This window comes from Loxodonta africana, chromosome 21 (assembly GCF_030014295.1).
Source record: "Loxodonta africana isolate mLoxAfr1 chromosome 21, mLoxAfr1.hap2, whole genome shotgun sequence".
Classification (NCBI taxonomy): Eukaryota; Metazoa; Chordata; class Mammalia; order Proboscidea; family Elephantidae; genus Loxodonta; species Loxodonta africana.
This window is the reverse complement of record NC_087362.1, coordinates 24966406-24980893: the sequence shown is the minus strand read 5'-3', so window position 1 is coordinate 24980893 and position 14488 is coordinate 24966406. Positions and strand designations below refer to the sequence as shown.

The window sequence follows — 14488 nt, the reverse complement described above, 5'->3', positions numbered from 1 at the left end:
ATGCTGGATACATGATGAAGAACATAGAATCAGGATATGAAGAAGATTCATTAACGACCTTCACTACACACATGACAAAACCTGGCTTGACAAAAGTGAAGAAGACTTAAAGCATTTACTGATGAAGATCAAAGACTACGACCTTCAGTATTGATCACACCTCAGCATAAAGAAAAAAAAAATTTCTCACAACTGGACAAATCAGCAACATTATGATAATCAAAATATTGAAGACATCAAGAATCAACAATTAACATGCATGGAAGCAGCAGTCAAGAAGTCAAACGAAGTGTCGTGTTGGGAAAATCTGCTCTGAAAGGTCCTTTAAAAAATCTTCAAAAGGTAAAGATGTCATTTTGATGGCTAAGATGCTACTGACCAAGTCATGGTCTTTTCTATCTCTTCATGTGCATGCAAAACCTGGACAATGAAACAGTAAGATCAGAGAAGAATTGACACATTTAAATTATGGTGTTGAGGAAGAATATTGAAGATACAATGGACTGCCAGAAGAACTAACAATCCTGTCTTAGAAGGAGTAGATCCAGAGTTCTTCTTAGAGATGAGGATAGTAAAACTTGTCTCTTATTTTGGGAATGTTTTCAGGGAGAACCAATCCCTGGAGAAGGATATCATGCTTGGTGGAGAGTCAGTGAAAAAGTGGAAGACTCTCAGCAAAGTGCATTGACACAGTGGCTACAGAAATGGGCTCGAACATACCCACTATCGTGAGGATTATACAGGACTAGACAACATTTCGTTGTGTTATGCATAGGGTTGTTATGTGTCAGAACTGATTCCATGGCACCTAACTACAACAACAACAGGTTGGGTAAAAGTAAAAGATGAGGAGACATAAACCATGAAAACAAAGCTTCAGAAGTGATACTAATTTCAGAGAAAGCATACTTCAAACAACAAGAAGATTTTTAGGGAAAAAGGTGAACAACACATAGTGATGAAGGAGTCACTGCTCCAAACGCAGAAAGTCCTAATAAATAGTACCTGAAAGAGAAATAGACCAACCCTCAAATATATTTGGAGACCTAAATACTCCACTCTCTGAACTGATGGAACAAGAAGAAAATAATTGTATGGTTAATGTAATCAGCATTAACTAAATTGTATACGAAAAAACTGTTGAGTTGGCAAATGCGTTATGTATCTTTCTACCATAATTTTCAAAAATGTAATGGAAGGTTCCAGGGGTTAGATGCTGTTAATGAAAGAGATGACTCCCTATGCCATGATAAGAAATCCCCTACCCCACCGCACCTGCTCCTGAGCTGGGCCTTTTTGCTCCGCGGGCCGTGAGGAACCCTGATGTGTATCCTCTTTTGCCTCCATGCAGAGAGAGGTATTTGGGTTTGGACCCCCTCTGCCTTCCCTCACCATGTCTCTCACACAGTAATACCTGGCCATGTCCTTAGCAGTCATTGAGCTCAGCTGCAGCAAGACTAGTTCTTTGATATTTCTCTGGAGAAGCTGACTCTACTCTTGAGAAACGGTTTGTAGTGCACGTTCCCATCACATCAATGTATTCCATCCACTGCAGCACCTTACCTGGGAGATGGCAGATTCAGTCCCAACATCATTCACTGATGATGGAGTAACCAGAGACAGCACAGGTGAGGAAATGTGTCTGCAATGGTTTCAAAAGTCCTCAGCCAGACTCCTGCTGTTGCACCTCTGACAGAACTCCTGGGGACAAAGAGGACCACAGTGAGTCATGCGCTCTATTCAAATCCCCAGACCTTCATGTCTGAACTCCTGAGACACTTGACTCTGGGAGCTGCCACCAGGAAGAGAAAAATCCACCAGTGTTTCATATGCTTGTGGATGAGGTCCATAGCTTCTCCCCACCAAAAAAAAAAAAAAAAAAAAAAAAACCCAGAACATCCAAGAACTGTGGAACAATTTCAAAAGATGTAACATTTGTGTATTTAGACTACCAGAAGGAGGAGAACAGAAGAATTATTTAAAGCAATAGTACCTGAGAATTTTCCCAAATTTATAGAAAACTGGAAACCACAGATCACAGAAGTGACAGACCAACAAACAAAACACATTACAACACCATAACAAAGGAAATGAGACAAACCAAAGAAAGCACACTTAGGTATATTTTTTTCAAACTGCAGAAATTCTAGAAAAATTTACATTTAGAAAGCAAAGACAAGAAGGCTTGCCAATAAATTAACGTGAAAAGGAATTAGAGAAGGGCTTTTCATCAGAAATCATCTAGGCAGGAAGAGATTGGATTGAAATAAAGTGTTGGAAAATAAACAAACAACAAGTTAGAATTGTGTATTCAGAGAAATTACACTTCAGGGAGTACCAAATTGAATACCTTGTCCTTTAGTTCCCAGGCCAACTCTAAGCATCAGACCAAGGGGACCTCTGGGCTCCCTCAGCTCCTTGGAATGCGGAAGGGGGCGAGTCCTCTTTAGGAACAGTGGCCAGCTGTCCAGGTAGCCCCTCAGGCTCAGAGGCCTAGATGTTCCTGTGTCTAAGTAGGGGTCAGACAGTTAGGGGGCATGGGCTTGGCTGGGTGGGTACGGGAGGAGGCAGTGTCAGGCCCACTTGTATTTATAGAAAAGGCTGAGAGCTGGTTTGTGGACCTCTTGTTCTTTGAGATGGACAGAAGGCTCATGTCTGACAACTGAGTAAGCACAGCCTGTGTGGCTCATGAAGACAACTCAGGGGACCAGTCATTGGGATTCTGGGTCTTAGATTTGGTGTAGGCTGTTAGGCATAGGCTCCCATTCATAGCAACCCTTTGTACAACAGAAGGAAACTTTGCCCAGGCCTGTGCCATCCTCACAATCATTGCTATGATTGAGCCTATTGTTACAACCACTGTGTCAATCCATTTTATCAATGGTCTTCCTCTTTTTCACTGACCAAACATCATGTCCTTCTCCAGGGACTAGTCTCCTGATATCCTGTCCAATGTATGTGAGATGAAATCTCATCATTTTCAATTCAGAGAAGCACTCTGGCTGTATTTTGTCCAAGACAGTCTTCTTTGTTATTCTGGCAATCCATGGTATATTCAATATTCTTCACCAGCATCATAATTAGAATGATTAAAATTTTTCTTTCATCTCTCTTATTCATTGTCCAGCTTTTATATGCACATGAGGTGACAGAGAATATCATGGTTTGAGTCGGTTACACCTTTGTCCTCAAAGTGAAGTCTTAGCTTTTCAACACTTTATGGACGTCTTTTGCAGCAGATTTGCCCAATGCAATGCATTATTTGATTTCTTGGCTGCTGCTTCCGTAGATTTGATGGTGGACCCAAGTAAAATGAAATTCTTGACAATTTCAAAATGTTTTCCATTTATCGTGATGTTACTTATTTGTCCAGTTCTGAGGATTTTTACTTTCTTTACATCCAGGTATAATCCATACTGAGGGCTGTAGTCTTTGATCTTCATCAGTAAGTGCTTCAAACACGCTTTGTTTTCAGCAAGCATGATTGTGTCATCTGCATATCTCAAGTTGTTAATGAGCCGTCCACCAATCCTCTTGTTCCCTTCTTTTTCATATAGTCCTGCTTCTGTGATTGTTTGCTCAGCATACAGTTAGAATGAGTATGGTGAAATTATACAACCCTGACACACACTTTTTCTGATTTTAAACCACAAATTATCCCCTTGTTCTGTTCATGCAACTTACTCTTAGTCTATGATCAAGTTTCACAGGAGCACAACTAAGTGTTCTGGAATCCCCATTCTTTTCAGTGTTATCATTAACATAATTCCCTCTAATTCTGTCTTTTTTATATAATACGTTTTATGATTTAAAACATAGTTAATTATATCAGATCACAAAGTGGGGGACAACCACACAGTACTGAGAATCATGACCTAGACAAGTTGACATACAGCTTTGGGGGATGCAATTCAATGCATAAGAACACTAGGTTAGGTGAATGGTCCCCAAAAACTAGGATAATTATAGACATACTATCAAATTCTTCTTCTTTTATATATATATACATATATATATTTGAATTCTATTTATGTTCATATTTATGAACAATGTATGTGTTCACTCATACATATGTGTGTGTGTGTGTGTTTTCTTTTTTTTCCGAAAAAGGAAAACCTAGACCCTAACAGGAAGCATTCACCAGTCTCGTTCTGTACCTGTATACAAGCCACAACCTTGACTACCCTGAGACCAGAAGACTAGATGGTGCCCATCTAACATCACTGATAATTCTGACTAGGGTCACAGTAGATGGCTGCAGGTAGAACAGGAAAAATATGTACAGCAGAACTAAATTTATTATTAAAAAAAAAAAAGACAAACTGGAACAGTAGAGGACCTATAGTCAGGACTCATCTATCACCTTACAACACTCTTTAAATATAGAACCTAGCCTATACCATGAGATCATCCTTTAACGAAATAGCAGAGTGGAACACAAATTAAAGGATATTACCAAAAAAATTGGTGCTGTACTTAAAAACCATCGGTACGAGACCAAAAGTTCAACAATTATTCAGAAGTAAAGATGAAACCATTAGGGGACAGGAAAGAAGGGTACTGGAAAAGGAACAGCCAGAACACAATTAAAAAGAATGTTGACAAATTGTAATAAATGTAAATAAAGTTACTGAACAATTTGTTTGGAAACTGTCAAATGGAAACCTAACTTGCTGTATAAACTTTCACGGAGAACTCAAAAAAAAAAAAAAAAAATGAAGCAAGGAAATGATGGAGTCCTGTATTTCATGTTGGAGGTAAGCCAACCTATAAGTCTAAATCCTGAGTATATGTTAAGGGTGACACGAAAATTTGAAAATGGATAATGGTAATAGCTGGACAACATGATAAACCTAAGTAATGCTGCTGAACTGTACATACGAAAAATGTTGGAAGGACAATTTTTTTGTTGTTGTATACTGCAATAAAATATTTAAAAAAATAAACGAGAGATAAATATTTTCTCAGACACCCAGAAACTGAGGAAAATTTTTTTCAACACAAAAACCCTTCAAGAAGTGACTAAAATCTTTCTACAGGAAGAGAGATTATGATATAAACTAGAAACAAAAATTTATATAGTCAAAAATGAAGTAAAGATTATATTTTTTAAATAATTTTTATTGTGCTTTAAGTGAAAGTTTACAAATCAAGTCAGTCTCTCACATACGAACTTATATACACCTTACTACGTACTCCCATTTACTCTCCCCCTAATGAGTCAGCCTGCTCCCTCCTTCCAGTCTCTCCTTTCTTGACCGTTTTGCCAGTTTCTAACCCCCTCTACCCTCTCATCTCCTCTCCAGACAGGAGATGCCAACACAGTCTCAAGTGTCCACCTGATACGAGTAGCTTACTCCTCATCAGCATCTCTCTCCAACCCATTGTCCAGTCCATTCCATGTCTGATGAGTTGTCTTCGGGAATGGTTCCTATCCTGGGCCAACAGAAGGTTTGGGGACCATGACAGCCAGAATTCTTCTAGTCTCAGTCAGACCATTAAGTCTGGTCTTTTTATGAGAATTTGGGGTCTGCATCCAACTGTTCTCCTGCTCCTTCAGGGGTTCTCTGTTGTGTTCCCTGTCAGGGCAGTCATCAGTTGTGGCCGGGCAACATCTAGTTCTTCTGGCCTCAGGATGATGGAAGTCTCTGGTTCATGTGGCCCTTTCTGTCTCTTGGGCTCATAATTATCTTGTGACCTTGGTGTTCTTCACTCTCCTTTGATTCAGGTGGGTTGAGACTGATTGATGCATCTTAGATGGCCACTAGGTAGCATTTAAGACCCCAGATGCCACACTTCATAATGTTTTCTTAATAGAATTTATTTTGCCAATTGACTTAGATGTCCCCTGAAGCCATAGTCCCCAAACCCCCGCCCTTGCCCCACTGACCTTTGAAGCATTCGGTTTATTCAGGAAACTTCTTTGCTTTTGGTCCAAAGATTATATTTTGTATTTTTATTATTTTCCTTATCCTAAAAGATAATTCTGAAAACAATAATAATAGCCATGTGTGATGGTTATGATTGTGTGGCAATTTGGCTGGGCCATGATTCTCAGTGGTTTGATAGTCATATGATGGTGTGATCACTTCCATGATGAGGTTTAGTATTATGTGATCACCTCCATTATGGGATCAGCTCTCAGTAACCAATCAGCTGAAAGCGAGTTTCCTTGGGTATATGGCCTGCATTGAATGTAAGTGGATATTCTGGCAAGGCTTGTGGGCTTTTCCTGGATCTCATAGCTGGCTCCTGTTCATCTGAATTCCTGTTTTTACAACTTGAGCTAGCAGCTTACCTGCAGTCCTGCCTGCAGATCTTTGAGATTTGCCAATCTTCAAAGCCTGCAAACAAGAGCACTGCTTTCCAACCTACTGATGTTGGGTTGACCACCCCTGTGGCTACGTGCATCGGGAGAAGTCTCTATCCTGAACCACAGTCTTTGGATGTTCCAGTCTCTACAACTGCGTGAGCCATTTCCTTGGTATAACTCTCTCTATATATAAATATTTATATGCTTTACTGGTTTTACTTCTCCAGAGAACCCACCCTAAGACACCATTCATTGTATGTTTGTAGCACATGCAATAGTGAATAGACCAACAAAGGGACAAGGGATGGAAAAAAGGAATTGGAAATTGAAGAAGGGGCAATCCAGGTGCAGTCTGCCACCTTTCCCTATGGCCCACAATTGAATTTTGTTCTTAGGACCAGATGTGCCAGCCTGGCTTCTTGGATGGGATGAGCGTGTGGGCTGATTCCATTTCTCATGTTGTCTTAATCCCAAAGCATATCCTATAGTAGCTGCTGGCCTACAGCACCTCCCTCTTCTCTTGCCATGAGCACATGTCAATATTCCTAGAAATTGCTTACACATGCACATCACATGGCACCTGGACAACTCCATTTCTATACCTCTTACTCATGAGAGGGAATGGTATCCTTCACCTGCAACACAAAAAAGGGGTGTGTACAAACCTCCAGTACTGGGTTGGCTGCAGAGACTCGCTGGCTATGGGGCACAGGCATTCACAATTGAAGCTGTCTTTGTTCTGTCTCTTCTCTACGTAAGTAAACCATTATTCCATAAAACATCTGTGTGTAAGTTGTGCTTTTGTGGTGATCTCAGATATTGGCTCAGCAAAAATGTACCGTAATAATGTTCTCATATACAAGAAGGAGTATAATATAATTGGGAGGTATAGTAAGATTATTTGAAAAGGAAAAAGGTATTTAAAATGTTATTTAAAATAGTTAACGTTAATAGGGAAGTTATAAATAGTACCAACAAGTGCTAAATTAAAACAAGAGGTAGAAGAAAAAGATTAAAAAAGAAGCAAAGGGAATTACAACATATATAAAACAACCAGCAAGGTGATAGATTCAAATATAAGAATAGCTATAAAAATTTCTAAGTGGAAGTACTAAAATATTACCAGTTAAAAAACAGTGATTGACACGCGGGAATAAAAAATGACAACCTGCAATATGTGTTTACAAGAAAGTCACTTGAAATATACATAGGTAGAAAGGTGAAAAAAAAAGTATGAATAAATATATGCCATGAAAATATGGACCAAAAGAAAGAGTGAATATTAATATTATTTTCAGACAGAGTAGACTTCCAAATAAAGGATGATTATTAGGGATAAGAGGGACATTAAAAAAATTAAGTTGTCAATTCACAAAAGGTATCATTTACATACAACAACATACACTTTCTGCAGATGTACGTTTCTATTTATGTTGGCCAGTTTCAAAGCTTTGTACTATAGTTCCTCCATCTCAGCTCTATTGCAGTTTTGGGGCACGTAATTGTTGAGGGAAGCTGTCCTGTGCATTGATTGTTTAGAAGCACCCCTTGACTCTAAACCACTAGTTTCAGCAGTACCTGCCCCCAGTGGTGAAAACTAAAACTAACTCCAATAATTGCCAAATATTCCTGGGGGCAAAATTGCCCTTGTAATATATGGATGCTAATATTGACATGTACAAAGTACCATGTGCCATTCTAAATTAAAGGCATTGCACAAAACTAGATTGGGGCACACTCATCAAAATGTGCAAAATGAAGATCCATCTGTAGAGAAGGCACAGATTTGAGGTTCAACATGAGGATTATGTTCTGCACTAAATGTTTCTAAACCTGGCAACCAATGACACTAATTAGTATCCTGAACTGCAAACAGAGGTCTCATCAAGAAATATTACTGTGGAGTGCTCGCTTCAGCAGCACATATACTAAAATTGGAACAATACAGAGAAGATTAGCACGGCCCCTGTGCAAAGATGACACACAAATTCATGAAGCATTCCATATTTTTATCAATAAAGACCAGTGAGGAATCTGTGAAACATTTTATAACATGAAGAAACCTAGAAGGCATTATGCTGAATGAAATTAGTCAGCTGCAAAAGGACAAATATTGTATAAGACTACTATTATAAGAACTTGAGAAATAGTTTAAACTGAGAAGAAAACATTCTTTTGTGGTTATGAGAGTGGGGAGGGAAGGAGGGTAGAAGAGGGATATTACTAATTAGATAGTAGATAAGGACTACTTTAGGTGAAGGGACCAGCACACAATACAGGGAAAGTCAGCACAACTGGACTAAACCAAAAGCAAAGAAGTTTCCTGAATAAACTGAATGCTTCAAGGGCCAGCGTAGCAAGGACAGGGGTCTGGGGACCATGGTTTCAGGGGACATTTAAGTCAATTGACATAATAAAATCTATTAAGAAAACATTCTGCATCCCACTTTGAAGAGTGGTATCTGGGGTCTTAAACGCATGAATTGGTTTCAACCCACCTGGATCAAAGGAGAATGAAGAACACCAAGGACACAAGTGATTACGAGCCCGAGACAGAAAGGGCCACATGAACCAGAGTTGACATCATCCTAAGACCAGAAGAACTAGATGGTGCCCGGCTACAACCGATGACTGCCCTGACAGGGAACACAGCAGAGAACCCCTGAGGGAGCAGGAGAACAGTGGGATGCAGACCCCAAATTCTCATAAGACCAGACTTAATGGTCTGACTGAGACTAGAGGGACCCTGGTGGTCATGCCCCCCAGACTTTCTGTTGGCCCAGGACAGGAACCATTCCCAAAGCCAACTCTTCAGACATGGATTGGACTGAACAATGGGTTGGAGAGGGATGCTGGTGAGGAGTGAGCTTCTTGGATCAGGTGGATACTTGAGACTATGTTGGCATCTCCTGACTGGGGGGAGATGAGAGGGTGGAGGGCATTAGAAGCTGGTGAAATGGACATGAAAAGAGAGAGTGCAGGGAGAGAGTGAGCTGTCTCATTAGGGGGAGAGTAATCGGGAGTGTGTAGCAAGGTGTATATGGGTTTTTGTGTGAAAGACTGACTTGATTTGTAAACTCTCACTTAAAGCACAATAAAAATTATTAAAAAAAGAAAAGAAAAGAAATATTACTGTGGAGCCTGTCTTCGGACAGATGGAGAAAGACAGACAAAACTCATTTCCGTGGAAAACAGTCATGTTCAAAGTCATGAAGATTTCCTAGAACCACTGTATATGGAGGTTCCTAGAGAGCGCTGACAGGATGGGGAAAACACAACATCTGAGAGGAAACCCTTGCCTGTCTTCCTTCCTGTGTATCTGCTTATAAGATGGGCCGCTAAGCTTAGTGGTTCCTGAGCACCCCTTACAGACCAGCCTCCTGCTGGCCCACTGCAGGGATATTTGTGTCTGGGCTCACACTGATTTCACCTCACTGTGTGTTCTGCACAGTAATACATGGCCGTGTCCTCAGGATTCACAGACCTCAGTTTTAAATAAACTTGGCTTTTGGAATCATCCTTGGTGATGCTGACTCGGGATGCCAGAGCCGGGTAGTAAGACGTGCTTCCACTGCTAGTTATTACACCGACCCATTCCAGTCCCTTTCCTGGAGCCTGGCGAACCCAGCTCACAACATAGCTAGTTAAAGAGAGTCCAGAGTAAGCACAGGTGAGGGACGGGGTCTGCGAAGGCTTCACCAGTCCTGGGTCTGACTCCTGCAGCTTTACCTGGGACAGAACACCTGGGGACAAAAACAACCACAGTGAGTCATGTGCTCAGATGCAGCATCCCCATATCTTCCTGTCTGAATCCCTGAGACACTCACCTCTGGGAACTGCCACCAAGAAGAGGAAGACCCAGAAATGTTTCATGTTCTTGTGTATGAGGTCCATGTCTCCCAGACAGTATTCTCCAGGGTGAGGAAGGACCTGAATTAAAGCAAATATGTGCTGTGGTTTCACCCGGCTGTCTCAGCGGAATTTGCCTGTGGGAGGTGCATTTGTATGTAAAGGTGAAGAGAGGTGAAGCGCAGTCCCTGTCTCTGGGGCACTCACTGGAAAAAGAGATACTATCTATTTTTTTTTTTTTTTTATCTATACCTTTAGGAAAACACAGTCCTCTCCCTGGCTCTTTTCTTCATCAAATCCATGGTTTTCTTAATCCTCGTCTGGACATATTCTGATCAGGGAGCTAGATGCAACCAAGTATCAAGGACAGCTTTGGGAGTAGAGTTAATGCACCTCTACTCCCAGGGATAGATAGAGGGATAGACAGATATATAGATAGAGAGAGAGATAGACAAATAAAGGTAGACAGGTGAATAAATAGATAAATATCAAATATTCACCACAAATCCAGAGCTGTCTGAATGGTGGTATACTCATTCTTATCTATTCCACACCTTCATTAGCTCATGTTTAAACTATTGAATATTCCATTATATTTAGACAGTAATTAAATGACCAAAAACATTGAATTCAGTCAAAAATGTGTCCAACTCCATGTTTTTTCTAAAATGAAACAACTTTGAGTGACTTACTAACTTCGGTGAATATTTTTTTCACCTGAAACAACTTTACTGCCATGTATACTCAAGGGTTACTGTGGAGGGGATTATCTTCATGCCAACCTAAAGAGCTTTGGGTTTTCTTTTTATTTGTAGCCCCCCCACACACATAGACTAGATATTTCTGCCTTGTGAATAATCACACCCACTGTTGTTAAAATGGCCAGCAACTCCCCAATTTTCCTTTTTTCCCAAGCCAAGAGTCTGCAATAAATTCCTGGGTCTGTAGATTCTCTCAAGAAAGAGATCTTTGAGAAACGTAAACCTTCAGAACCACAAACAGATGGAGTTAGTGCAAGGTCCCCACAACCTGGTCTTTGTGTAAAACTCATGTGTCCTAGAGGTGACCATTTTTTGTTCTCTGAATGACTGAGCGTATTTATTGAATTTAGTGAAAATGACTTCCATTATTTGGGGGGAGATAATATGCATGGATCTTGGAAATAAAGCTGTCCTCAAAATGGGTTGCAGAAATGATAAGCTCACCCTTTGCAGCGGGAAACTCCCTGCCAAGGAACCAAGTCCCCTTGGAATACCCTCCAGAGAGATGCCCCCCTGAGACCCTATGTCACTGAACCCTGGAATTATGTATGAGATCCTACGACTGTTTTGCTTTGTGGGAAATGCTTTGCAATCGCATACATGGTGAGAATTCTCGGCATTTCTGATTGCCAACTGGAAAAAATGTGTCATGAAGGAAACTGGCATTGGAGAACCTCCTACTGACCAATAACAACTAATGCAAAAGAGGATGTTGCTTCCTCCTTCCTTGGCTGCATTGAGAATGTGAGAAATTAAAGAAGAAAATTCCTTGTTGACAGCTGAGAGCTAGGAAAGGGAGGAAAACCCTAATCCTGGTAGGAAGAACCTCATCAGCCTCTCTCCGCATCTACCCCTGGTACTGGGTCCCTCCTGCTGTGTGGATCCTGACCACCTCTTGCAGCACAGCCCCGTTCTAGTCCCCTTCAGGTCAGGCTTGTGTCTAGGCTCCCACTGCCTTCCCTCACTGTGTCTCACACATGGCCATGTCCTCCGCTATCCTGGAGCTCAAGTGTAGGAAGACTTGATTCTTGGATATGTCTTTGGAGATTGGGAATCAACTTTAGAGGAACAGTTTTATGCTTTTAGACCACTAGTAACATGTACCCATCCACTTTAGCCCCTTCCTGGGAAAGGGGGTCTGGTGGATTCAGGCCCAGCAGTGACCACTGGTTTTCGTGGAAAATGCAGATAAGGTCCAGGTGACAGAGATAGTCTTCAATGGCCTTACCGTTTCTATGCCTGAATCCTGTAGCTTCACCTGTGGCATGGCATGTGAAGAAAGAAAAAAAAATTACTGACAAATATTGATACGTTATCCAGATTGTCTTATTTTAGACATTCACAGGGTGAAGTGATCACTGGTTGGAAGAACCTCAACAGGAATCTTCAAATTTTTTGAACATGGTTCATGATTTCTGGAGAATTCAGCCCACAGTGTGAAGGTTCTTGTCAAATTCTGAGATTTAACTTTGTCTGTGAAGACTTGAATTTAATGTAGAAGGACCAAGATATGTAGTAGGGAAGGGCCAGGTAAGGTCTTGAATACAGAAGCTGGTAGGAGCAAGCTAGTGCCACTCCACAGGCATGGCTCTGTCTTTACTGAGAGCCCAGGGGCCTAGAAATGAAAAGTATAGATATTTCCAGTCCAGAGAGAGCTTTGATGGTGGGAAAATAAATTCTGATCCCATTAGAAGTTGCCCTTTTCTTTCACTGGGATACAAATAACTTCTTTTTTCCCTCCTTTCAGGAATATATTATTTTGAATGTTCATCCTCTTTACATGTATTAACATACCACAGGGTGAGACTTGAGAAATTATTGGTCAGAACGTATTACATGAACCAAATCAAACTCTTAAGTCCCTCTTTTCCTTAGAGCCCTTCTTTTTCCACGCTATAAGCCAGGTGGTCAGTATCTCTGGAAGGCCTCAAACTAGGTTATGCTTCCCATCTACTACCCTGAATCCCAAATGAGAAGTCACTTAGATAAGCCAGCCATCACAACCAGCTGCTTTAGGACTATGGCAGAGAGCATTTGATGACCCCAAGGGCTGGGCCAGTCCCTTCACTCACTCACTCCTAATTATCTTCTTCTCAGAGAGAACGGTGTGTGAGGTGAAGTCTGGTGCATGAGGCATTTAGGAATTCCATGGATGGAGGTGCTCTGAGGGGAAGGAAAGGCAGGAAAGAAAAATTCTTGTGCTAAATAAATGTGATCTCTCTAAGAACACTTTACTGGAGATCAAAGTGCACTTTGCATAGATAAAGTAGATCTAACTCCTCTCTGTTCTTATACATTACTGTGGGGTTGGTATTTGTTCAGTTTAATTTAGTTGGATGAATACCTGTTCCTACTGTATGTTTGATGAAACTTTATCATCAGAATTACCAATATGGCAATGATCTAATGGAATTCCTGCAAATTCTCTATCCACCATGTACCAGAATCAAAACCAGGCCTACATGAGCTTTCCCATACAGTTGGACACAGGAACAAGAGTGATATCTTCCCTAATGCTCTTTTTCTGTGACAATCCATCCCAGGTAGAGAAGATAGAAAAAAATCCCCACACTTCAAAGTCATCTTCTAGCTCAGGAATTAGAATAAAGTGGAGGTTTCCTCTGGATGCTGGTATTTGTGGGATTGGAATAAATCCCAGACAGTGAAAGGAAGCTCCTTTATCCACCCCTGAATCTATTCCAAGGGTAGGTGGTCCTGGGCTCAATGAGTCCCGAAATTCCCAGCTGACTGCTGCCAGCACATTCAGGAGAGGTGTATGCTGGGCTCGCACAGTCTTCCTCCCTCTGTGGGTCTCACATAGCAATATCTTCTCTGGTCCTAAGCATTAAGGCTGTTGGTCAGAGATGACACCTGGAGCTATCTTTTCCAGTGTCCTGAGCACGAGTGGTTGAGCTACTGTTGTGGTCAGCACAGCTGTTATAGCTGAGTGGCCACTGTATCTCTGCCAGACTCCTCTTTAATCCAAATTAGCCAGCTGACATCACAGCTGTTGGACTCCATGGATGCCTCAGGGCCATGAATCACTGAGTCAAAACATTTTCTCTTTTTTTGCCAGAGAGAAAAGTAAACTCAGACCCTGATAGGAAACCCCAGATGACACAAGAAACAACCCTGTCCTGCCTCTTTCTGCACCTGATCCAGGAACTGATGAGTCTTGAGCACCCCCTACTGACCAGCCGCCTCACTGCAGCAGTTTTGTTTCTGAGCTCACACTGACTTCCCCTCACAGTGGGTCTTGAAAAGTAATACACACCCATGTCCTCAGCATTCAGATGCAGCGTGCTGTCAACATTATCTCTGGAGATAGTGAACCTTCACTTGGTCTGTGTAATGTGTGCTACTTCCATCATACCATACACCTGCTGGCCACTCCATCCCTGTCCCTGGAGCCTGGCAGAACCAGTGGATGTCATGACCGCTGAAGGTAAAATCAAAGGCTGCACAAGAAAGTCCCAGAGAACTCCCAGGTTTTCTTAGGTCTCCTCCAGACTTCACCAGCTGCACCTGACAACGGACACCCTGCAAACACACACATTGGACTCAG

The 14488-nt window shown here is 41.4% G+C and overlaps 1 non-coding gene and 1 gene segment (V, D, J or C); one reads left to right on the top strand and one right to left on the bottom strand.

The window, feature by feature from the left end:
• Positions 1-8217: 8217 nt before the first annotated feature.
• Positions 8218-8324, top strand: LOC111752830 (U6 spliceosomal RNA). Its single transcript, XR_002787730.1, has one exon. It is a non-coding gene; the product is annotated as a U6 spliceosomal RNA (small nuclear RNA).
• Positions 8325-9739: 1415 nt separating this feature from the next.
• Positions 9740-10207, bottom strand: LOC104846663 (immunoglobulin heavy variable 4-59-like). The segment is given in 2 exon segments: positions 9740-10056; positions 10141-10207. Coding segments are annotated over 2 exon segments (384 nt in total).
• Positions 10208-14488: the final 4281 nt, after the last annotated feature.